Source organism: Neovison vison, chromosome 9 (assembly GCF_020171115.1).
Source record: "Neovison vison isolate M4711 chromosome 9, ASM_NN_V1, whole genome shotgun sequence".
Classification (NCBI taxonomy): Eukaryota; Metazoa; Chordata; class Mammalia; order Carnivora; family Mustelidae; genus Neogale; species Neogale vison.
In genome coordinates this window covers 85,225,337-85,250,573 of record NC_058099.1, presented here as the reverse complement: position 1 = coordinate 85,250,573, position 25,237 = coordinate 85,225,337, and the positions used below count along the sequence as shown (strand labels likewise).

Here is a 25,237-nt window from a genome sequence, read left to right as displayed (position 1 = left end):
TTCAAAAGACGAATGGATAAAGAAGATGTGGTCCATATACACTATGGAGTATTACGCCTCCATCAGAAAGGATGAATACCCATCTTTTGTATCAGCATGGATGAGACTGGAAGAGATTTTGCTGAGTGAAATAAGTCAAGCAGAGAGAGTCAATTATCATATGGTTTCACTTACATGTGGAACATAAGGAATAACATGAAGGAAATGAGGAGAAGGAAATGAAAAGTGAAGCGGGGGCAATTAAAGAGGGAGACAAACCATGAGAGACTGTGGACTCTGAGAAACAAACTGAGGATTTAAGAGGGGAGGAGGTGGGGAGACAGGTGAGCCTGGTGGTGAGTATTAAGGAGGACACATACTGTATGAAGCACTGGGTGTTATACAAAAACAATGAATCTTGGAACACTACATCAAGAACTAATGCTATATAGTGACTAACAAAACACAATAAAAAAAATTTAAAAAACAAACAAAATAAACTAAGCAAGAGCTGGGAGATTTCTACTTGTACAGTTGAGGATGAATTAAGGACAGATACTGTAAAAATACAAAAGAAGCCAGAAAAATAGCAGCATAAGAGAAAACAAAAAGGTATACAAGAGCCCAAATATCATCAAAATATGAATAGTATAATCATACTATAAATATTACAAACACTATAAATACTGAATATTAATCAAGCAAAATTTATCATTTGGGAGGATGGAAAGTATGTCTATGTCTGTTGGAATTGTGGTGAAACAAAGCTAGTCTTTACCACTACAGGTAATGCCTAAGAATAAAATCAAGAGGTAGGTAGCATCATAATCATGTCATTTAGACATTTGGAGGTTAAAAACAAAGAAGCAGCTAAACGAATTAAAATTCATTGTCTCTGAGAAAAGGAAAGGGCAGAAAACAAGTTACATGCCAACATATTTTCATAGCAATGAATGCATCACCACTCAGCAAGAATGAATCGTTATTTCTCACTCTTCCTATATAGGTGAAGTTCAAGACCCAGACTATGAAGAATGTGTGCCTTGTGAAGAAGGATGTCTGGGATGCAGCTTGGGTATGCCACATTGTTTTTGTTGCCTTAAGAGTTGACATAGTTTTTTTTTTTCTCTCTTTTTTTCCACACCTCTTAATTTTTTCAGCAGGAATGTCATTGTTACCACCAGTAAACCCAAGCTTAAGGAAAGGACAGGCATCTTTTCCTCTGGTCGTTAGCTGTCTGGCAAGGGATACCTTCAGCAACCATGTTTCTGGCCACATAGGATGTGGCCTCTCCTTGGCTTCTCAGGGTCACAAATAAAGAGATGAACCATGGTGGGAGAAAGAAACTCAAGCAAAGAAGTGCCTAATTAATCTAAGTTATTTGGCATGTTATTCACAAACCCCCAAGTTTGGGGGTTTTCCTTTGCGGAAATGACTCCATTGGCTGAAGCCTAAGACAACTCTTTGAGAAGAAAGCAATGCGGTGACTGAGTTGAAACCCCCACCATACAATGAACAGTCCTCAGTCTTCTGTATCATTCTCTAATTCAAATCGCTGATCCCTTTCTCCCCATGCATGCCTGGTTTTCCTGTGGCAAGGAGGAGACGGACAGTCTGTACAACACAGAACCATTGTAATGGATATAAAATGAAATATATGGAGGCCACCAAATTCCAGGAATGTATCTTAATGTAAATTTAATCAAGATACTGAAAATTATTAATGCTTGGGTCTGTAGATCTTTGGGAGGAAACCCAAGCTAAATTAAAGACAGAGTAATTTCTGTTCATGGAGTTTCTCTATGACTGGCTAACTCCTCCTTCTAAAACTTTAATGTGCACACAAATCGCATAGGGGATTTGTCAAAATGCAAATTCTGATTCACAGGTCTGGGTCGGGCCTGAGAATTACCTTTCTAATAAGCTGCCTCGCGAAGCCAAGGTTTCAACAAACACTCATGAGGTTGCAAGAGGTCCGGCTGTGCCAGGATTAAGTAGACTTTTTATCAACTTTACCTAAAGGATTTCCTTGAATTCTTAAATATTATACATGAATTATAATTTATCTGATGGCTGTCACAGATTCTCTCTGCCCTCAATGGAAAGATGCATTTTTCTAATATCATAATGAAACAGAGATTTTAGAAACTTGAATGCCATTCTCCCATTACTTTCCATTATGAAGGGGGGCATATGTTATTGGAAAATAAAATCTAATAATGAAATCACACTTAGGAAGGGGTTAACATTTAGAGCAAGAGATTTAAAGGCAAAAGTGCTAATTTTCTGGGAAGCAAAAATAGACCTAAACAGACGTAATAAAAGTACTAAAATTGAAAAGATAAGCAAATTCCAGAGTTATCTTGTGAAGTGACAGGAGGCGGTCTTCCTGGGGGCAGGGATAAATGTCCTGACTATCTTGAGTTCCCATTTGGCCTATTCCAAACTATATTCGTCCATTAGATTTCATATTCCAGCTAATTTTTGTGGTTTCCTTTTGCACCTTTGTTGTTATTGTATGTTGTGTGAACATGCCAGCATCTTTGTGTATCACAGAGAGAGGTGTGATTGTGTGTGTGTGTGTGTGTGTGTGTGTGCGCGCCTACCGTAAAATCCCCAAACTGGGAAACAGTGACAACCACAGTCACTAGGGATCTACATTACACCCACCCTTTGCTTAGCTGATGTAGCTCCAGACAAGACCAAGTTCAGCAAGTGGAAAATAAAATCCTTATTAGACGTAGGCCACTTGGGGACTTAAAATCCAAAAAAATCAACTTGCAAAAAGAGGTAAGTTAGAAAGTTTGATTCACTCTGCAAAGTGCTACTGAAACATTTAGTTCATTTACTCTTTTACAAAAATTTAATGGCTTAAAATGTGTTGAGTGCTCCCTGCAGCACCGGGAATTCCGAATTGAGATGGTTGTGATCCCACTGTAAGGCCCTCTCTGGCTGGGCCATGTAACCTGGAACTAAATCTTGTACAAGGCAAGCTGCCAGAATACAGAGAGGTACAGTGTTCTGTGGGATCACAGGAGAGTGCCTACGACATTCTAAACGCTGCTAAATTCTCATTTTAAATTAGAAATTTTCTCTTATGTAGTCTCTATACGTTGGACCTTGTGAATTTTTAGGTTGCCCTGGCTGAATTCGATTATCACCTTATTTGCGGAGTCTTTGTCACTTTTTGTACTTGGGTTAAATCTCTTTTCTTGCTTCCCATTGTTTCTAGGCCAGCAATAATATTTTTTACAGCTGATCTGTATAATATTTGGTGCATACATACCCTTCTGCCTCACTAAACTACTTAGCATAAGCTCTATGACTTATACACTGTGCTACGAAAAGAGCTAGCAGCAGGCCTAGGATATAATAAAGGTACAATAAATTTATCATGTACAATGTTTGTTGAACTGAATTTAGAGTTGCCAAAACTTAAAGTGGAGATGCATGGCTCAGGATATCAAGGGATCTAGAAATGAGGTTTTCTCTATTCAAACTTTGTGGGCCAAGAAGGGGAAATAAATCATATGATAAAGAAATAAATCGTTTTTCATAAAATATTAGAACTATAAGGGAGATTTGAAGGGGACACAGCTTATCAAATTTCATTATTTTAAGATACAAATATGAATTTTAAAAGATATGAATAATTTACCTTAGATTTTCCCAAGAGTCTTCTTGTGAGAAGGGATATCACCCTTTAGAAAGAAAGAGCTCCGTTTTCTTCCATTTTAATAGATTCATCTTTGAACCTGAGCTAGACAATCTCTAGAAGAGTTACAGAAAAGTAAAATCAGTTGCTTTGAGACATTTCTTCTATATCATGTAAAGGTGAGTTGTTGGAGATGGTGGAATTTTTTTTCTGAGTTTTTTATTCTTTTTCAGATCTTTGGTGCAACTATAGATTAAGATTTTTAACACCCAATATAAAAGAACTCAAATTCCAGACTGACTCTGATTTTGTCTAGTTCCTGGGTGGGGATATTTATTATTTCAAGGGAAGATTACCAGAAAGAGAAGAGAAAAGGAAACATGATCAAAAGCGGCTATTGTATTTTAAGGAAAATATTGAATTTGCTTTTCTAGGAAAAAACAGGGGTGTTTTTATTATTATGGGGTTAGATTTCTCTTCTTCTTTGAGATATAACTGACATAGAAAATTATATTCATTTCAGGTGTACAAATGATTCAAAATTTATTTACATGTGCAGCGATCACCACAATAAGTCTAGTTAATAGTTGTCACCTTAGAGTTACAGACTTTTTTTCCTGTGATGAGAATTTTTACAATCTACCATCTTAACAACTCTCAAATATACAGTGCACTGTTATTAACTATAGTCCTCATGCTACACATTACATCCCAGGATTTATTTATTTTATAAGTAGAAGTTTGTACCTTTTGACATCCTTCACTCTCTGCTTCTGGCAACCGCCAATCTGTTCTCCCTTAGACTTCTCTTCTTGATTAGGCTGAAAGCAAAGAGAGCATTTTATATAACACCATCATGCTCCGAGATGATTGGATGAGAAATTCTGTCTTTCTAGCTAGTATCTTGAATGGAAATTTTAAGATAAATCAAAGTTTTCTAAATTATATTTCTTCATTAATTTGAGAGAATAAGTAAAAGGAGTCATTTTTACTTAATACTTAAGGTGTGGGGTTTTTTTTGTTTGCTTTAATTTAGGGGCTATAGTAATAGGTATGACACTTGACTATAACCTAAGATTTGGGGTCCATACTTATAACCCTCTGACTTAATAATTGATCTTAATCCAGTCACTAAGATCTGTTTGCTTCCTTACCTTGTCAATAAAATAGACATCAGTGTGCCTTTATTTTGGCTTAGAAGTAGGTGATAAAAATCCCTTCATTTTCACCCATTTAAATGGCTTTAGTCCCTACTCTTGGGGGAAAATATACACAAATTTAAATTTTTTAAGTGCTTGTAATACAAGAAAAAGGCTATAAGGATAAAACTGTTCCAAAAACAGAAGAGGAAGGAAAGCTCCCAAATTCATTCTATGAGACCAGCATTGCCCTAATACCCAAACCAGACAATAAACTACAAAAAGCAAAAAAAGAAAGCTATAGGTCATTATCAGGTCGTTATCCCTAATAAAGTACCTACAGAAGTCCTCAATGAAGTTGTAGCAAACTGAACTCAACAATATTTTCCTTTATTTTATTTATTTGACAGGCAGAAATCCCAAGTAGGCAGAGAGGCAGGCAGAGAGAGGGTGGGGAAGCAGGCTCCCTGCTGAGCAGAGAGTCGGATGTGGGGCTCCATCCCAAGACTCGAAATCATGACCTGAGCCGAAGGCAGAGGCTTAACCCACTGAGCCACCCAGGCGCCCCTGAACTCAACAATATTTTCAAAGGATCAAGTGGGATTTATTCTGAGAATACAAGAATAGTTCAATATTCATAAATCAATCAACTTGATAATCACATTAACAAAGTAAAGGATTAAAAAACATATGATCATCTCAAGAGATAAGAAAAAGTATGAGACAAAATTCAACATTCATTTGTGATAAAAACTCTCAACAGAATGGGTTTATAGGGAACATACTTCAACATAATAAAGGCCATATATGAAAAACCCACAGCTAATAGCATACTCAATGGTGAAAACTGAAAGCTTTTCCTCTAAGATCAAGAACAAGAAAAGAATGTCTACTCTTAACACTTTTCTTCAACATAGTACTGGAAATCCTAGCCCCAACAATTAGGAAAGAAAAAGAAATAAAATGTATCCAAATCAGAAATGAAGATGTAAAACCATCACTATTTGCAGAGGACATGATGCTAGATATATAGAAAACTCTAAAGATTCTACCAAAAAATCTGATATAATAAATGAATTCAGTAAAGACTCAGGATATAAAATCGATATACAGACATGGGTTGCATTTTTATACGCTAATAACAAAGTAGCTGAAAGAATTTAAGAAAACAATCCAATTTATGACTGCATCAAAAAATTAAATACCTAGGAATAAATTTAACCCAATAGGTGAAAGACCTGTACTCTGCAAACTATAAGACAGTGATGAAATAAAGTGAAGATAACGTAAATAAATGGAAAGATATTCCATGCTCATGGACTGGAAAACTTAATATCGTTAAATGTCCATACCACACATAATACTCTATAGATTCAGTGAGATCACTTTCAAAATACCAACAGTATTTTTAGTAAAACTAAAACAAATAATCCTAAAATTTCTATGGAACCACCAAAGAACACAAATAGCCAAAGTAATCATGAGAGAAAACAAAGCCGCAGGTATCGTGCTTCCTGATCTCAAGATATACCAGAAAGCTATAATAATCAAAACCGTATGGTACTGGCACAAAAAGAGACACAGAGAGCAACAGAACAGAATAGAGAGCCCAGGAAAAGACTAACACCTAGATAGGCAATTAGTGTATGACATAGGAGGCAAAAATACACAATAAGGAAGACTCTTCAACAAACAGTGCTAGGAGATCTAAAGCTCCATGCAAAAGAATCAGAGTGGCCACTTTTGTACACTATACATAAAAATAAACTCCAAATGGTTAAAGACCTGAAACCATCAAGCTCCCAAAAGAAAATATAGGCAGTAGTCTTTTTGACACTAGCTTTAGCAAAATATTTATGGATATATCTCCTCAAGCAAGGGGTACAAAAGCAAAAATAAACCACCGGCACTACACCAAAATAAAAAGGTTTTGCAGAGCGAAGAAAGCCATCAACAAAATGAAAATGCAACCTGCTGAATGGGAGAAGGTATTTGCCAATCATACACATCCAATAAAGTGTTAAAATCCAAAATACATAAAGAACTTATACAACTCAATGCCCAAAAAACCCTCAAACAATCCAGTCGAAAAAATGGCCAGAGGACATGAGTAGACATTTTTCTTAAGAAGACATACAGATGGCAAACAGACACATGAAAATATGTTCACCATCACTAAGAGAAGCAAATTAAAACTAGAAGGAGCTATTATCTTACACCTGTCAGAATGGCTACAATCGGAAAGACAAGAAGTAACAAATGTTGAAGAGGATGTGGAGAAAAAGGAACCCCTGTGCACTGTTGGTAGGACTGTAAATTGGTAGAGCCACTGTGGAAAACAGTACAAAGTTGCTTCTAAAAATTAAAAACAGAACTAGGATACAATCCAGTAATTCCACTATTATTTATCCAAAGAAGATGAAAATACTAAATGTAAAGATATAAGCACCCTGATGTTTACTGCAGTATTATTTACTAATAGCCAAAATAGGGAAGCCATCCAAGTCCATCAGTAGATGAATGGATAAAGATGGTGTGATGTGTACACACACACACATACACACACACAGGAATATTATACAGCCATAAAATGAGCCTTTGCCATTTGTGACAACACAGATGGACCTAGAGGATATGACACTAAGTGAAAAAAGTCAGAGACAAATACCATATGATTTTAATTATACATGGAATCTAAAAAACAAAACAAAACAAAAACAGACTCATAAATACAGAGAACAAATCAGTGGTTGGCAGAGAGGAGAGGGTTGTGGAGTAGGCAAAACAGGTGAAGGGGATAAGAGGTACAAACTTCCAGTTCTACAATAAATAGGTCACAGAGAGAGAATGTACAGTAGGGAGTATAGTCAATCATAGTGTAATAACACTGTAGAGGGACAGACGGTGACCACCTTTGTATCATTGTGTGCATCGTGTAATGTATAGAATTGTTAAATCACTGAGTTGTGCCCCTCAACTAATATAACACTGTATATCAACTATACTTAAATAATAAATATTTTTTACAAGATAAAGCTCATAAAAATCCAGTGCCAAATAAGGGGACAGACATTCATAGCAACAGAATCTAGAAGAGGAGGGAATATCTGGGCCCTGAAGTGGTCAAGGAATGCTTCCAAGAGGATGGGAGTGGGAGTTTGCATGGAATTTAAACAGCTAATAAGGCAGAGCTGCATTAGGGAGGTGATTTCAAACTGGAAAGCAGTGGAAAAAGGTCTGGAGGGGAGAATTTTTGCCATGGATTTTAGGACAACGAATGTACCAATTTTGCAGAAGGAATACAATATAGCTGCCCCCCACCCCCAGCCACAGATTCACATTCCATGGTTTCAGTTTTTCGCAGTCAACTGGGGTCCAGAAGCACACGATCCCCCTTCTGACGTGTTGCCAGAAGGTCAGGGGTCACCTAACGCTACGTCACGATGCCTCTGTCATTCTCTTCACTTCCTCTCACCACATCGTACTTTATCAGAAAGGGGGAGTATGGACCAGTAAGCTATTTTTAAGAGAGAGAAAGACCACATTCACATAGCTTCTATGATAGCACATTATTATAATTATTCTATTCTATTCTTAGTGTTAATCTCTTATGATGCCTCATTTATAAATTAAACTTTATCCTAGGTATGTACACCTAGGAAAAAACATAGTACACCTAGTGTTTGGTTTTACCCATGGTTTCAGGCATCCACAGGAGTCTTGGAACATATACTCCACAGATAAGTTGGCGGGGGGCGGGGGTGGTTACTGTTAAGTAAATATAAGAGAATAAACAAAGAGAAGTTTACAGAAGTGGTAGAAAACCGTATCTTGAATTCTGGATTAATGAGTTTAAAACTATTCTGTGGCTAAAGGGACCAATTAAAAGTTCTTTAAAAAGAGATAGAGAATGTTTTGCAGAAGTGTCTTAAGAAGATTAACGTGGTAACATGTTAACTGTGTTCAGGATAACTGAAAGGGAGAATGACAGTAGGCAGAGAAATCAGCAGAAGATTATTTCAGAAATCTGGGTAGTAAGTCACAGGAGCCTGATCTAGGGTAACAGCCAGGAAATGAAGGAGAAAGAAGTAGGTTCTAAAAATCATGTGCAACAAATTGCCCTTAAGCATAAAAAGAGATGCTTAACCTCATTCATTTTACAGGAAATGCAAAGTAAAACTACCATGACATACCATTTCTCACATGTCAGCTTGGCAAAAAGTCATAAGCTTACAATGCTTTATACAGGCAAGGCTGTAGGAAAACAAACGCTCTGGTTTATTACTGGTAGGAAGAATATTACAACAACTGTGGCAGGAGATTTGGCAGTCTAGAACACAATTACTTATGCATTTATCCTTTCCCTACAGCATCTCTTCTGAGAATTTACCCTGAGGATACACATCCACAAATTCATAACAGGATATTCACATGTAAACTCTCTGTGGCATCATCTGTGGTAGTAAACTATTTGAAACATCCTAAATGTTCAAGCATGGAGGGCTGGTTTCATAAAGTAAGGTACACATGCACTAGGGAGGGCTGTGTGGCCATAGAAAGAGCAAAGAAGGTCTGTATGAACTGACTGTGATTTCACTAGGTACTGTTAAGTGGAAGGCAAGGTACAAAAAACATACACAGTAAACTACCTTTTGAATAGACATGTGTGCTCATATACATTTTTAACTACTTTTTGAATAAGAAATACAGAAAGAATAAACCAGAAAGGGATGCCTGGGTGGCTCAGTTGGTTGGGTGTCTGCTTTTGGCTCAGGTCATGATCCCAGAGTCCTGGGATCAAGTCACACATTGGGCTTCTTGCTCAGCAGGGAGCCTGCTTTTCCTTCTGCCTGCCACCACCCCTGCTAGTTCTCTTTCTCTCTCTGACAAATAAATAATTTAAAACACTTTTTAATTAAAAAAAAAGAATAAACCAGAATACCAATGAAAATGTTACCTATACAGAAAGAGGTGAAGGAGATGGAAGGCAAGCTACTCTAGGTATATCTTTGTATAGAGTTTTCATTTGAATCATTGTAACTAGTTTACATATTCATAGGAAATGACAGAGAAATTAGTGTGAATGGTTCCCACTGGCCAATTTGGGATAATTGGATCATCAAAACATAAGGATGATGAAGAATCACAATTCAATTAATACAATAATCTATGCAGCAAAATAATATTTAAAGAAGAGAGAAAGGAAGATTTAGGGAAAATAAAGGGGAAGGCTCTTTACAAGAGTTTCAGCTGGCTTGTATGCAAGGAAAGAAGTAGAAAATTATCATTTTACATGCCCTAGTGTATTGACTCAAAAGAGAGTCATCAGTGGATGCTAAAATCATTAGATGAAAAACGAAACAGGATGATTGTAGAGAGTCCAAGTACTTCTACAGTTAATTACAATGGAGGGATTTGCTGGTTACCAACTTAAGTTATTATACTTGGTATGGTAAGTTCCACCCAACTTGATACCATGTATTTCCTGCTGTGATACATTAAGGGTACACAGCATTACCTAGTATCCTTGACAACATTACACAACATTACTTAGTATCCTAGTATCCTTGTCTAGACCAATGCTTCTCAACTGGAGGCGACTTCGACCCCAGGGACATTTGTCAATGTTTTGAGACATTTTTGGTCGTCATGACTGGGGCGTTGTTACTGGCATCTAGTTACGAGCATCAATGATGTTTTTAAACCTTCTATAATGCACAGGACTGGCCCCAACAACAAAGAATCATCTGGTCCAAAATGTCAATGCTGAGGTTGAGAAACCCTTACTTCACTTGAAGATCACTAGCCTGAAGATAAATCCAGAATGTGGGATAGTGATAAGGCAACTGACCCACACTCTTAAAAAACAAAACAAAACAAAACAACAACAAAAACCACAACAGAATGAAAAAACAGAAAGGGGATTAATCCAGAGAATAAACAGCCAAAACAACTAAGAAAATGTGTAAATATTTATCGGAGCCTGGATTTTTAAAGTTTTTTATTAAATGATTTTATTTATTTATTTGACAGAGAAAGAGATCACAAGTAGGCAGAGAGGCAGATGGAGGGGGGCACAAGGAAGCAGGCTCCCTGCTGAGCAGAGAGCCGAATGCAGGGCTCCATCCCAGGACCCTGAGATCATGACCTGAGCCGAAGGCACTGGCTCAACCCACTAAGCCAACCAGGTGCCCTGGATTTTTTTTTTTAAAGATTTTATGTATTTATTTGACAGAGAGAAATCACAAGTAGATGGAGAGGCAGGCAGAGAGAGAGAGAGGGAAGCAGGCTCCCTGCTGAGCAGAGAGCCCTATGCGGGACTCGATCTCAGGACCCTGAGATCATGACCTGAGCTGAAGGCAGTGGCTTAACCCACTGAGCCACCCAGGTGCCCTGCCCTGGATTTTTAAAGTTTAAAAAAATATATTTGGGGGACCATTAAGAATATCTGAATATAATTGAATAATACTGAATTAATATTTCCTCAGCTGTGGCCATTGTGTTGTATTACATAAGATCTGGTTCTTTGTGTAAGAGACAGATGAAAAGGTATTTAGGGATAAAATGTCATGATGTCTACAAATTATTTTCAAATGGTTCGGGGGGAAGATCTAGCTAAAGTACATAAAATTATTCATTGCACTATTTCAGCCATTCTGTAGCTTAAGAAAACCATTTTTTTGGTTTGTTTTTTTTTTTTTTAAGTTGGAGGAATTAAAGTACTCCATGCTCTGTCAGCTGAAAGGATGTAGAAACTAAGACATCTGAGTAGCAATGAGCACATTACGGGTCCAGATTTTGATTTCCTAATACCAATCTCCAAAAAAGGACATTGAGGCTCATGGAGAACTGGCTGATTCTGGGTCTGGGCAGGAAATATACAAGATGAACCTGCAGCATCTTGTAGTGATAGAAAATGAGGAAGTCCTCCAAGAAAGAAGGACTCCACAGTGCTGGGGGGTATCTCAAAGGGACATAGGGAAGACCTGAAAGAGTTCCCAAGAGCCAAAGTGGGAATAATTTGAGCAATGATTAGAGTAGTATTAGCTTATAAACCAAAGTATAAAATAAAAATTCATGAATTTTATCAATATAAATAAATAAATGGTTGAATAAATAAGTAAATGGAGAAGAAGGGACAAATCTTCAGGGCAAAAGAATTCCAAGTAACTTATTTGGCACTCCTCCCTCCAGGAAGTGGGGCATAACTCTCCATCCCCTAAGTGTAGATGTCACACAGTGACTTCCTTCCAAGAATGTAGCAGGGAAGGGAGGAGGGGAGAACTTTATAGTGGAAATACCTGGCAAGCATTACCTCATCCTTGGGATCAGGTCAACAACAATAGTGTAAGATTAAGGGTGCCTGGGTGGCTCAGTGGATTAAGCCGCTGCCTTCAGCTCGGGTCATGATCTCAGGGTCCTGGGATCGAGTCCTGCATCGGGTTCTCTGCTCAGCGGGGAGCCTGCTTCCTCTTCTCTCTCTCTCTCTCTGCCTGCCTCTCTGCCTACTTGTGATCTCTCTCTGTCAAATAAATAAATAAAATCTTTAAAAAAAAAAATAGTGTAAGATTAATAGCACACACCCAGTGCGCCTGGGTGGCTCAGTCGGTAAAGCATCCAACTCTTGCCTTCCGCTCAGGTCATGATCTCAGGGGCAGGGGATCGAGCCCTTCGTCAGGCTCCATGCTGAGTGCCAAGTCTGCTTGCCTTCTCCCTCTGCTCCTCCCTCTGCCTGCACACTCTCTTGCCCTGTGTCAAATAAATAAATAGATAAAATCTTTAGAAAAAAATTAGTATATACCTTTGATATGATGCCATGAGAATGGCACTTCACCTCTGTGGTCTTCTACCCCAAAACCCACACCCCCAGTTTGATCATGAAAAAAACATGACAAAGCCCAATAGAGAGGTCTTTTGTCAAATACCCAGATGGGTACTTCTTAAAATCTGTAAAGGTCATCAAAAGGTCAAGTCTGAGAAACTGTCACAGTCAAGAAAAGCCCAAGGAGACAAGACAGTTGTATGCAATATGGTGTCCTGGAGGGCATCCTGGGATAGACAAAGACCCGAAGTAAAAACTAAGGAAATCTGAGGACATTATGGACTTCAGTTCATAATAACCATGCCATCATCATAAAGGGTAGGAGACAACTATTTGACATGTTGGAAATGTCCTATGTCTTGATTATCAGGGGTGATTATATGACCACACATTTACCAAAATTCATACAAAGGGCAAATGTTACATTACAAAAATATTTCAATAAATCTGACATAAAAAGCACAAGGTTAGAGTAAACCTATTAATCCCCCTCTTTCCTGTCCCTCCATGGCCTAACTGTAACAGTAAGCTAATTGCTATAGCATTTATAGTATGCTTACCTAATGTTCCAGGTACTATACTAAATTCCTTAAGCATATTTCCTCTTTTAACTCTAAAGAGTAGATGTCATCGTTGTTCACATTTTACAGATGAACAAATTTAGCTTTGAACAGTCAAGCAACTTGTGTAAGGTCATGGGGCTGGTAACTGATAAACCAGGAATTGATTCTGCAAAGCCCGAGACCCAATCCCATGTGTTTCACAACTCTTCCACCCATACCACCAAATGCTCTTCTCTTCTAATTCTAGAGAAAAGCATATTAGTATTGGGCTCTATGGAATCATAAAAAGATAAAAGGAAACCTTACTCCCTGCCCCCTCCCTCAGTTCTACACACAACAACCATGGTACTTCACTGGGCTACAGCGTTACACCCAATGACATGAGTGAATGTCCCAGTCAAACAGTGAAACTGTTGATTATAGCTGTGGAAATTGAAGTGGGGTCGTTGTTCACCTGAAACTGTCAGCTCTGAGGACCTACATATGGAATGTTCTGACACTGGGCAGAGCAGACAGGGGAATCCATAACTGAAAGTAGGCAGGCATGCTCTCAGTTAGCTCCAGATTCTTCTGCTGCCCTTAACCTCCACAGTTTTATTCACCTCCACAGAAACTCCTTCGCTCTTTGACAAAACTAGGTTCCAGGAGGATACAACCCTCTCTCCTCCACATGAATATGAAGTGTGCTCTCTCCACCCTTTCCCAGATTAAATTCAAACCTCAGGTCCAGGAATTAGAGAACCAATCTCATTTGCCCTTGCTACTTTATCTTTCAATGAAGGAGTGATACCTCATTCATAGAAGAAACAAATGTCTGAGACAAGAAGTTCAAGTTCTAGTTTTCCAATGAGGCACACATATGGGGTTTTTCAAATCAGATACCGTGATCACGGATCTCTAGTTCACTTGTACCCATATCGCCCATTGGACCTCTTCCAAAAATGTTCATGGAGAAAAATACAGTATCAAACACTTTGAGTACCTTCCAAACCAAAGGCACCACCCACTGTCCGGCCAACCTTAGTGCATGTGCTTCCTAGATCAGCTCCATGGCTAGTCCAGGATGGCTCTGGTCTTTAAAAGGCCAAACACAGTCCAGCTTCAGAAGATGGACTGGAATCTAAAAGCACTGTCACCAGTTTGCTGACAAAAAGAGAAATGAGCCAACTCCATTAGACAGTCCTGCCTTTAAAAAAAAAAAAAGCATAAACTGCTTGTTTTTATTTTTCATGAGAGCCTCCCTCTCCCCACATTTTCTAAATAATACCTCCTTTCAGAAATGAGGGTTTTGAAAAAAAAAGAACCTTAGAGGCACAGGTTGAGCACCTGACTCCTGATTTCAGCTCAGGTGACGATCTCAGGGTCGTGAGATCGAGCCCCCCGTCGGGCTCCACGCTCAGCATGCAGTCTGTTTATCCTTCTCCCTCCCTGTCTGCTTCTTCCCCTCCCCTCCATCAAATGAATCAATAAAATCTTAAAAAAGAAAAACCTTAAAAAAGAGAGAACCCAATGTTGGAAGAATTTGCAGCAGTTCCTAAGTGCCCTCATCTCTTACTCATCCCACCTTTCCGCACTAATTCAATTAGCAAATATTCATCGCACAGTTCTGTGATCACTGCTGTCCTATCCCTTGCTCCGTTTATCCCACAAAAAATAGGGCCATACACCCTAGTGTTTATCAAGCTCCATCACCATTTAGCGCACCGCTAAACCCTTAATGTTAGCTGATGTGTTCTCACATCTATGATCTGTGATTTCTTCAGATGCAGAAACTGAGGAGTGGGGAGGTGTTGAAACTTGACCCATTTTATGCCTGTAGAAAGTCAGAGCAGTTAGATAGCCCCAAGCAACCCGTGCATAACTTTGTTTTACTCTGTTGGCTTAGAAACGCTTTGTCGCAAGCACAAGCTAGGATAGGCAGGGTTGTGCCCTGATCACAGAGGACCCCCAAATCTCAAGAACTTAAAGCAACAATGGTGTTTTTCACTCGTGCCGCCTCCCCATTGTGGGTCAGCTGGGAGCTCCGCTCCTCACGGTCGTGAACCCAGGACTTGGGTTGGTGGAGTACTCACTACCTTGTCATGGCAAAAGAAAGTATACCGGCTCTTAATGCTGTCCCCAAGATGTGGCACTTGTAACGTCTGTTCACATATATTTTGGCCAAAGCAAGTCACGAGACCATGCCTGAGCTCACGGGATGGGGAGTCCCCATCTTGCCATGTACCTGCCAAAAAGACAAACACTAACACAGCGAACACCCTGGTGATGACGGGGACCGTGGCTGGTGTGTGCTGAGGTCTCACATCATGTGTTTGTGCACGAAATTGTCCCCAACATGTGCCTGCTGTGTTTTCCTGATTTCTCTCTTCTGTCCCTCTGGCCTTGCCTATTATCTTCCCTTGGCAGGGTCTGTCTTTCTCCTTCTATCAAAGGAATTCTTTTGAAGGAGTTGCTATTTCTTTTTTAGCTGATGGAGTCTCTTAAAAGTATTCTGCTCTCACTTCTCTGATCCCTTGGCAACTGAAGAGTCAAAAAAAGGTCCAGTGATGAGTGACATGTGGTCAGTGGGTGGTGAACTGTCTGCTGAAAGGAACTTGACCTTTCTTTACCCCAGTCTTTCAAATCCCCCGTGTGAGAATAACAATGGGCTAGTACCCTTGCCTTTATCTGCTGCCCAAGGAATGTGTCCATATGAGCCCAGTCTTGGGGATTTGGACAACTTTCTTTCATTTTTAAAAATCTGGTTCAAGAAATATTTGCTGAGCATCTACATCAGGCTAAGATGGGGATATGAAAAAGCGTAAAGCATGTTCTCTGCTCTCAAAGGGCTCGCACGTAGATGGGGAAGGCCAGTGGCTCTCAGCCCTAAATGAACATTCGAATTGCCCGGGGAGCTGTAAAATGCAATGTTGGGACCGGCTCCCAATGTTTCTGATTTCATCGGTCTAGGGTAAGTCGCAGGCAACAGTGTTTTTTGGAAACTCCCCAAGCGATTCCAATAGGCAATCAGAGTTGATTAAGATGGGGATATACACCCGCTGATGAAGACGGGCATAGAAATATATTATTTCAACATGCTTAGAATGCTTTGCTGAGAATGGAAGCTGGAGCAGAGGCAAATACACTGTAATAATTATAACTTATTGTCAACCTCATGCCAGGTGCTCAGCTATGTGGGCACTTTGCAAGCACGATATTTATTTAATCCTCTGCACAATCCTCTCTGTTTGAAATCCTTCTCTCCCTTTTAGAGAAGAGAGCACCGAGACCCAGGAAGTTGATGTCACTTGCCCAAGGTCACAGATCAAGCCAGTTTTAGAGCCAAAATCAAACTTGGGACTATATAGCTCCAAACTCACAGACACCCAAATATTTGCTCTTTTTCCAAAGTAGACTGCACTCAGACACCGTGTTCCGAAAGAACATAATGACAGCCACGGAAAGGTCCACAACCTGCCATATTTGTTTCGTTCCCGGTTATACTCCTTTGTTCCTCAGCTGCGCCCCCAGAAGTTTCCCCCTGCTCCCTGCCCTATGTTCAAGTTCACATTCTTCTACTTATGAGGAACAAGAAAATAGTGGCGAGGTATTCTAAGTTCAATTCTAGAGCCATGAGCTCATCATCTTGGCTCTTGGTGTTATTACGCTGTTTTCCCCCAGAGCCGGGTATAATCAAAATTCCTCCTACTTGTTGTGTAACTGACCTGCAAAGTCGAGCTGCAAGCCAAGGCTGTCTGGATCACGTATGCTTGCACAAAGAGAATGGAGCCAAGCACTTCTAAAACAAACCTAGCGGAAAAAAAGCACAGAGTGTGGCCGAGCACAATATACAGGGCGGAGGGTTTCGGAAGACAATCTACCATTCCTGAGAGCTATGTGGGGTTCGTGGCATTAGACTTCCAATGACTGGGGGTCTGGGCAGTTGGGATGACAGAATGGATTTCACCCTTCCAGAAGTATCTAGAAACCAATGAGAGTGTCTCTTTTGCATGTTTAATCGTAACAAGTTGGAAAGTGTTGTCAAATTACTTTCTTTTGGTGAAATACGTTTGATTTTTCTAAAATCCTTTAGCAGTCAGGATCTCAGCCTACGTCTCTATCAAGTTCAAAACAAAAGGAAAAGAGACCTGCAGTAATGACTAGAACTTTGGAAGGTTGGGTCTCACTTGATTTTATAAAAATGTGGAAAATGGAATCTGAAATCTTAGGATCTTTTTAGCTCCATCTTTCCCCTACCACAAAATCTTTAGGCAAGCCGTATACTCTTTGGTTTCTTAATCCCATTCTGTTTTACGAAAGAAACCATCTGTAAGTTGCCCACCTGCTACCTTCTCATAAGGCCATAGAGATTATAATGAAAACTAAAAGGGTATCATGACCCAAGTTCTTCAAAAGAGAGAAACCAAGAAATACCAAAGTAAATTTTATTTGCTTTCTCTCCATTTCTGCCTACTGTCTTTCCTATCATATCTGCCACCCTGCAGGGGCCACACCTCTAACCTGTGTGTTGCTGGGTCATAAGCACTTAGAGTAGTGCCTGTCACTGGGTGGGCACAGCGCAACAACGTGGCTTCGGTGCCTGTTGTTAGGGCTCCTCGCTTCACCCCATGTCCCATCTCCCTATGCCACTGCCCCTTAGCCATTTCAAGTCCTTTACCAGATGGTAGCAAGAGCTTCAAGCTCCACTGGTTAAGGAGAAAAAAATCAATTTAAGCCACAAAGCAGACACCGGAATAGCGAGAAGCCGAGTGTGGGTGAGGCAGGAGCATCTGCATATTGGTACCCAGCTGAAAGGCAAGTCTCCAACCAAGAGTGAGGCCAACAGTGAATGTCAGTGAATTGCCTCCGCACCTCTAGAGTCTGAGATTCCAGCCTTCCAAAAGTCAACGGGAGTGTAATTTGGTACAAGTCCAGACTCATCCTTTCCATGAAGTCTCCCTGCAACTCCCACCAGACAAACCTTGGCTGCAGCCCTACCGACAGCCTGCAGCTCGGCTTCCAGCACCATGGGCCAACCCAGGGCGTGAGCAGCAGAATGGGGACCAAACAGCACAGCATGCCGGAGGAGGCAGCAGGCTCAGGGATGGGGTCTGGGCAGGGCCATGCTTCATTTACCAGCCCTTGGCTAAGTACCCAAAGGCAGAGTATGGGAAGGCAGGGGGTATCCAGGCTGACATCTCCAAATACTAGTCATGTTCCCACTGGTGATGTTGCTGGGTCAGTCAAGCCTTTTTACCTCCTAGCTGTGCCCATGGCCCTCTGTAGAAGCCAAGGTATTTCGGGTTTCTTTTTTTCCAATTTTTTTCCCCATTAAAAACAATATTCTATCTATCTGTAAACAACCTACCACTAGGTGAGACACGTGAATGTTGTTTTGTATGAAACAGGCAGGCAATGCGGAGAGATGCCTGCCCCGGGCCATCAGGGACTGGGAGGTCCATGAGGGCCCTTGGGGAGCAGCATTTCCACCTGAGGAGCCCACCACCTGCAAGGAAATAGATCACCAGAAAATCCAAGGGCAAGTGTTGCCTCCAGAGGGGTAACATGTATTCTAGAGATCCAGAGGGTGGAATATTAGAGTAGAAAACTTTCTCAATCTCTCCAATGTCTAATTTGAACCAGAAAAGAGCTGACAGCTTGATTTACCATCATGATAGAACTTCATGCCCTAAAATAATTGCTAGAAACCTGGATGTTCCACCAGAAAAATGAATCAAGCTAAACTGTGATCTCCATATTACTGTGTCCTCTACAATTCAGTGTTGACATTGAGCCTTTGGGTGAGGTCGGAAGGTGAGCCCTGAAAGAAAGAGGAGGCTGTCTGGAAGGGGTGGTCATTGGAAAGCTCAGGACAATCGTGCTAGCTGTCCAAGCCAATTGTAAAATTGCAGATTTATTATGTTTAGCAGAATGCAGCCTGTACATTTGAAATATTATCCCAATGACCTGGCTTCCACTTAGAAATCTTCTATGAATTGAAACAAGTGAATTAGGGAGGCCTCTTGCCTTTAGCCCTGAGGGTCTGTGGGAGGTGAGTCAAGAACCATTTATAGTAGTGATAAAATACTATATTTGAGGCTGTAAAAATTTGGCATACAAGGTCTCGGTTCAGAAGTAAATTCGTTTTATGTGTTCAGCAAAGGAGTAACTGAAAAGTTTTATAAATGGGAAGTTTGACCTACTGAGATTTCAAAATAAAATCTGCCGATTACTCCTCGGGACAAGGTATAGTGAGTACCGCCCTTGAATGTTAAAATGCAAATCAGACCCATGACGTCAGTAAGAGCATAACTTTACCATGGTACGCATGGCCAATGGCAGTTACCCAAAGCCATCGTCCAACTGTCCCATTACATGCCCAAATGGGCATCAGTGGGATGGGTCATTTGGGAATTTAGCAAGTAACCAGGAAAAAGCTTTAGAACCCCATCCAAAGAGCAAATACAAAATCTGATGGGTCATCAAGCTTTTGCTTTTCCAAGAAGCCCGTGATCCTATACTTGGGAATTCTATGGCTCCAGCTAGAACTGGTAGATAATGCTTGACACTCAACAGATGTGTGCTTTACTCAAAGAAGCCTTACAGATTTCATCTCCTCCACATCTCTGACCTCGTCACTACTGATCTCTCCCTGTCACTCTCCAGACACACAGGCGGGTCCTGATCCGGATTGCTTCTTGCTGATTCCTGCTCCCAGACCCTTCACGAGCTGTTTCTCCTTGACCTAAATTGCTCTTCTCAAGATATTAATGTGGCTGGTTCCTTCCCATTGTCCCGTTGCAGTTCAAATATCACCTTTAAGAGGTTTCCCTCCAGTGCCCAGTCTAAAGACAACAGCATCTCTCTCTCCTTCCCTTCCTCCTCCTCCCCTGACCCCCAGGCCCCCCATCCCTGCTCCCCAATATGTCAATCACCTTATTTTAATTCTGGCACATCATGCACAATTAGGTGATATTTTAATTTTTTTTTTTTGTTTACTTGTAAAACTTGCTCTATTTCTTTCTTCACTAAAATGTAACTCCTGGGCAGACAGAAACTGTTCTATTTCTGTATAACTCCTAATCCTAATCCTGCCTGCCCCACGTAGACGCTCAGTACATGACCTGTGACCCCATAAATGAGCAGACTCCTCCCAGGTACACTGTGGCCCACAGTTTGAAAGAGCTTGTGGAGGGCAGAGGAGCCCAGTCCCTAGTCCCAGAGCTCACTTTAGGCAAGTCATTCCCACTCCTCTCTGGACCTCACATACTCGTCTAGAAGCAGAGGGACTGGACAGGATTTGTGGTCTGGCACCTCCATGCCATGAAGCTCTCTCTCCCCTCTCACCCACTACCCCAAATTTAGCCCGAGAGACTTGGCTGTCATCTTCAATAAACATTTAAATCCTCAAGTTAGTTAAACCCCATGACGATGAATATGTTCCCTTAACCACAAAAGGAACTTAAAGATGCGATTAAGGTTAGAGATCTTAAGAGGGATATTGTCCTGGGCTATCGAGGTGAGCCAGAGCTAAGCAGATGGATCCTTGAAAGCGGAGAAGTTTTCCAGCTGCAGTCAGACAGAAATGAGAGAGCAGAAACCTACCATTGCAGTTTTAGGCTCCCTCCCCTAAAACGAATGCAGGTGGCATCAAAAAGCCAGATGTGGCCCTCTGTGGACAGCCCGCCAAGGCATGGATCTCAGTCCTACAACCACAAGGAAATGAATCCTGCCAACAGCTCGAATGACCAAAGAAACTGATCTTTGGCGAAAGTCCCCCAGAAAGGAACCCAGTCTTGCAGCGACTCTGATTCTAGCCCAGCGAGTTCCATTGGGAACTTCTGACCCACAGAACTGTTCTACAGCACATCTGCAATGTTTTAAGCTGCTGTGTGGTAATCTGTTCTAATAGCAATAGAAAACTGTTACACTCTTAAAACACATAACCAAGTGAATGGCACATGGCCAGGCTTAACAAACACCAGCATTTCTTATGAATATTATTAACGGCATAATTATCAATATTGTTTTACTATCTCAAGAATCTCTTTCTGCCTTGATGCTGAGCTCTGAATTCTGAAACTTCTCATCCTGTCTCTCCTGGAATAGCTTCCTTTTAGTTTTTTGGGGAACTGGTCACCAGCTTCACAAGCTGCGTGTTGTGCTAGAATTGAAGTGAGAGCAAATTTCCTGAAAGATGAAGGCAGTAGTGCGGATTAGACTCCCCAAAGATATCTGGGTAGGGGCTACTTCGGGATAGGATGCCTTGAAAAGGACACCATGTGACCTATGAGTAGTTTGACTGGGAACACTTAACCTGAGTGTAGACAGGAGGAAATATCAAGCAAATGCCAAAGGAGAAACACGTTATAAAAAAAAAAAAAAAAAGGACATGTTGCCTTTTTAAAATGTCAGTGTCACAAAAGACAAAGACGAGCCAAGGACTCGTTCCAGATTAGAGAAGACTAAACAGACAAGGGGGCTAAATGCAATATGTGATCCTAGAATTGGGCCAATTGAAAAACAAAAATGGAATATAGACGGCAGATTACATAAGAGTATTTAGTAACATTAAATTTCTGGAAGTTGATGGCTGCACTGTGGTTATATAAGAGAATGTTCTTAGTATTGAGAAATAGGCACTGAAATATTCAGGGGGAAAGAGCCACAATGGGTGCGTCTGACTTTGAATCAATCAGAAAGAAAGAAAGAAAGAAAAGAAAAAAATAAAATAAAAACCCATGCAGAGTGACAGCAAGTGAGCAAATGATACAGCAAACAGGATGAAAAAGTAATTAGTGAATGTGAATAAGGGTTAAGGGTTTTATTCTTCTAACTTTTCTGTAAGTGTGAAGTTATCATCAAATGAAGTGATAAAAGAGAAACCAGTCAATTTTGCTGCCCAGTAAAAAGAGAAGGAATCATTAACAATAGTGCCCATTTGAGCCACATTTTCTTTTGATTTTTCCTTCCAGCTGCACCTCTCTTATTACGACTGCCTGTTTTTTCAGACATTTCAAATGTGTAGCTTCCAAAATTAGCCTAAGACTGAAAATTTCCTCAAGCTTCCCTTTAGGCATATTAAATGTATGGCCTGGTCAAAGAAAGTACAATTTTCAAATAATCCGCTACTTTAAGACGGGATAGTTCTGAGACCCTGGAACGCCAGCTTAGAACAGCTTAGTACAGGGAAATATTCCTATCGTAGACCCAATAGACATGTTTCCCCAAAAAGGTGGCCAGGCTGTCAGCAAAAATGTTAGATGAATGAAGTAAACAGCCGATCGCCAAGAGCAACTGCACGTACTGACACGTAGACATAATTGACTATAATGGGTCCGAAGGAGGGAGTGCCCTGGCTTGCATAAATCACAGGTATGTCTCAATGTTCCTAAATTGTGTGTCTATTTCATTCTCATTGAAAATAAGCCCTCCCATCTTTTACAGTGTTGGTAAAGCCCAATGTTTTTGTAGAAACTGAATCCCATTCTCCTCTATTCACGTAACCAAAGTATGTGAGCGTTTGAGCCTCCTGTGGTCATGCCAGTCTCCCTACCATCAGCGCCGAAATTTTTAGAAAATGCCAGAGATTCCCAAAACGTGTCAGTGCTTGGGAAAATTGCCTCATCACCCGCAATGAACACTCCCGCACTTAGGCACGCACGTGCACATCTAGCATTTGATAATGTCTCGTTCAATAGCGTCTCAAGAACCAGGAATGAAAATGACCGCGGCTCTTCTACAAGGTTGGTGGCTTCTCTCACGGCGAAGAAAGAAACCCACAGCATGCTCATCTGTGTAATTGGTGACCATTAGAAAAATTGGGAGACCCTCTTTCATTGCATCCCTTGGCCGAACAACGTAGCCCATCTGGAGCATAAAAGCTCTAAACCTAGAGAAAAGAAACAGCACAGACGAGCAGCTTCCGTGCACTTTCTCCATTCAGTGGGGGCTAATAAGGAAAAATGCTGAATTACGATGATTACCCGTGCCTTGAAAATAGCTTATCACCTGCCAATATGAATGGAGGGCCCCTGCAGGGCTGCAAAATGACAGCAAGAACAATGGCCTTGGGGACAGAATCTGTGGAGCGTCTGCTTTGTGGTCAGCCTGACCAAATGGAGCTCTTATTCTAAGTGGCCCCTGCAGACTGGTCCTCAGGGGTTCCTCTCCACGGAGAAGAAAAATAGAGGAGTTCCGCCGAACAATCAGACCCATAAAATGTGAAAGAAAGGAAAGACGGAGCCAACAATTATCCAAAGAATCAGACGAGATACACAGCCAATCTAAGTTATTTCATGGTGGGACCGAGAGCTCCCCAAATTTGACAGATAATCGTCAACCTGCTTGTTACTTGTGTTATTGTGTAGACTTAATCATACTGTGAAATCTCTCTTGTTTTCAGACCTAAGTGCCGCTGGAATGCTGTTCAAGTGGTCACATGAGGTTCATTAGGAAGAAGAGCTTGGCTTTGCGGGGACTGGGTGTTGGGCTGTTCCGAGGAATCTTTTCTCTGTCAGCACAAAGCTCCTGTGGGAAGACCACTGTAGACGCCCCGGTAGAGCGTTTCCAGCCCTGCGAGCCCGAAGCCCCCCAGACATAATGTCTCAGTGGTGGCCTGCCTCACTGGCAGGTGCCAAGCTTTTATTTTTATTATAATAATGGCTTCATTTCCCCATGAATCATTTAGATTAAGTATTACCACTGCCTGAGTTCTCTTTTATGGACAACTTTTTGCTTTCCTTCCGGCAGCATCAAAACCACCAGGATTTATCTTTTGTTCTCTTTGAGAATGGCTACTAGAAGAAAGGGCTCTCAAAAATTTGAAGAGTATTACCTTTTTCCCAGTAATTTATTGCCCACCCTCACCAAACCTACGTACACGCTTATGGGTACACACACACACACGCTTACACCACAGGCGTAGCATTGTTCTAACATGGGACTGGAGGGGTGGATAGAGTCCCTTTGTGCTGGAGACAAGGACACGTGCCATTTATTACTTGGAGGGGGGCAAGGAACATAAAAATGTTTCTAATGTTTCACTACCTTCTAGGTAAATCAGTGTTGGGCTCATAGTACTGCTTCTAACATTCTTCCATCTTGTTCTTAATTTCTAGCTCTCAGATCAGTCTACTCCATTTGAAGCATCTTGAAAAGCTGCGACTTTTGGAGAATGTACTCTGAGGGTCTCTCCCTTCTTCTTGCCCATCCCATCCCCCCACACACACACACACTCTGCACTTGGCAATATGTTTCTCTATCCCTAAAATTAATGCCCTTCTTATTTGAAGTAGCACACAGGGTGTTTTTCAAAAAGCTCGTAATGACAGAAGTTGGTATAACATTCACCTGTATGGGTCTGTCCAGTCCTGGGTCATAGTAGAAAACATATTTCCTGAGTACTGAGTGTGTACTCCATTCTGCAGGAGACAAAGAAGCCATAAAACATAGTTTTTTTTTCCCAATTTATTTATTTTCAGAAAAACAGTATTCATTATTTTTTCACCACACCCAGTGAAACATAGTTTTCATCTTCAGAGAACTTAAAACACCAGACTAGTGGTCAGTAAATTGGATTTAGTTTTCGAGCTACCACTAAAGATTTTTTGGTTTTGGTCAAGTCCTGAAAACCCTAGATCTCAAAATCTGTTTAGAAAGAAAAAAAAACAAAAATGGGAGGAAGTGGAAATTGAACAACATCAAGGGTCCTAAATTCAAATACCTACTGGGGCCAGCCAGGGATTCAACGCCACAGGGGATACCCATCCAGAAGCCATCTATAACTCAGCCCACCAAGTGCGGCAGGCAGAACCTCAAGTATCCAGACTGCCATGAGAAGTCTTCTGACTTCTTTGAATCAGGTATGGGTCAACGTTGTGCTCGCCAACAAAACATTTCTGCAAACCAGTTAGCAGTTACAGGCAGAAGACCTTCCAGGTCCTTCTTTCTTGTTTTATATGATGTTTGGAGTCATCCAACAACTGGCATGCAAACCAAGTATTCAGAAGGGCAAATGGACCACAGGAAAGATGGTCACTGGGTCCCTTGGGCCATCAAATGATTACAAATTGTGCTCATCATTCATCACTGTTTCAGC

At 40.9% G+C, this 25,237-nt stretch overlaps 1 protein-coding gene across 3 annotated transcripts in view; it reads left to right on the top strand.

Annotated features, from left to right (window-relative positions):
- PCSK5 (proprotein convertase subtilisin/kexin type 5) overlaps positions 1–25,237 on the top strand; it is a 449,573-nt gene that overhangs the window by 362,334 nt on the left and 62,002 nt on the right. For all 3 annotated transcript variants that reach the window (XM_044265871.1, XM_044265870.1, XM_044265868.1), the window contains exon 24: positions 986–1,054. In XM_044265871.1, coding sequence (XP_044121806.1) covers positions 986–1,054 — 69 coding nt within the window. The remainder of the gene's footprint in view (positions 1–985; positions 1,055–25,237) is intronic.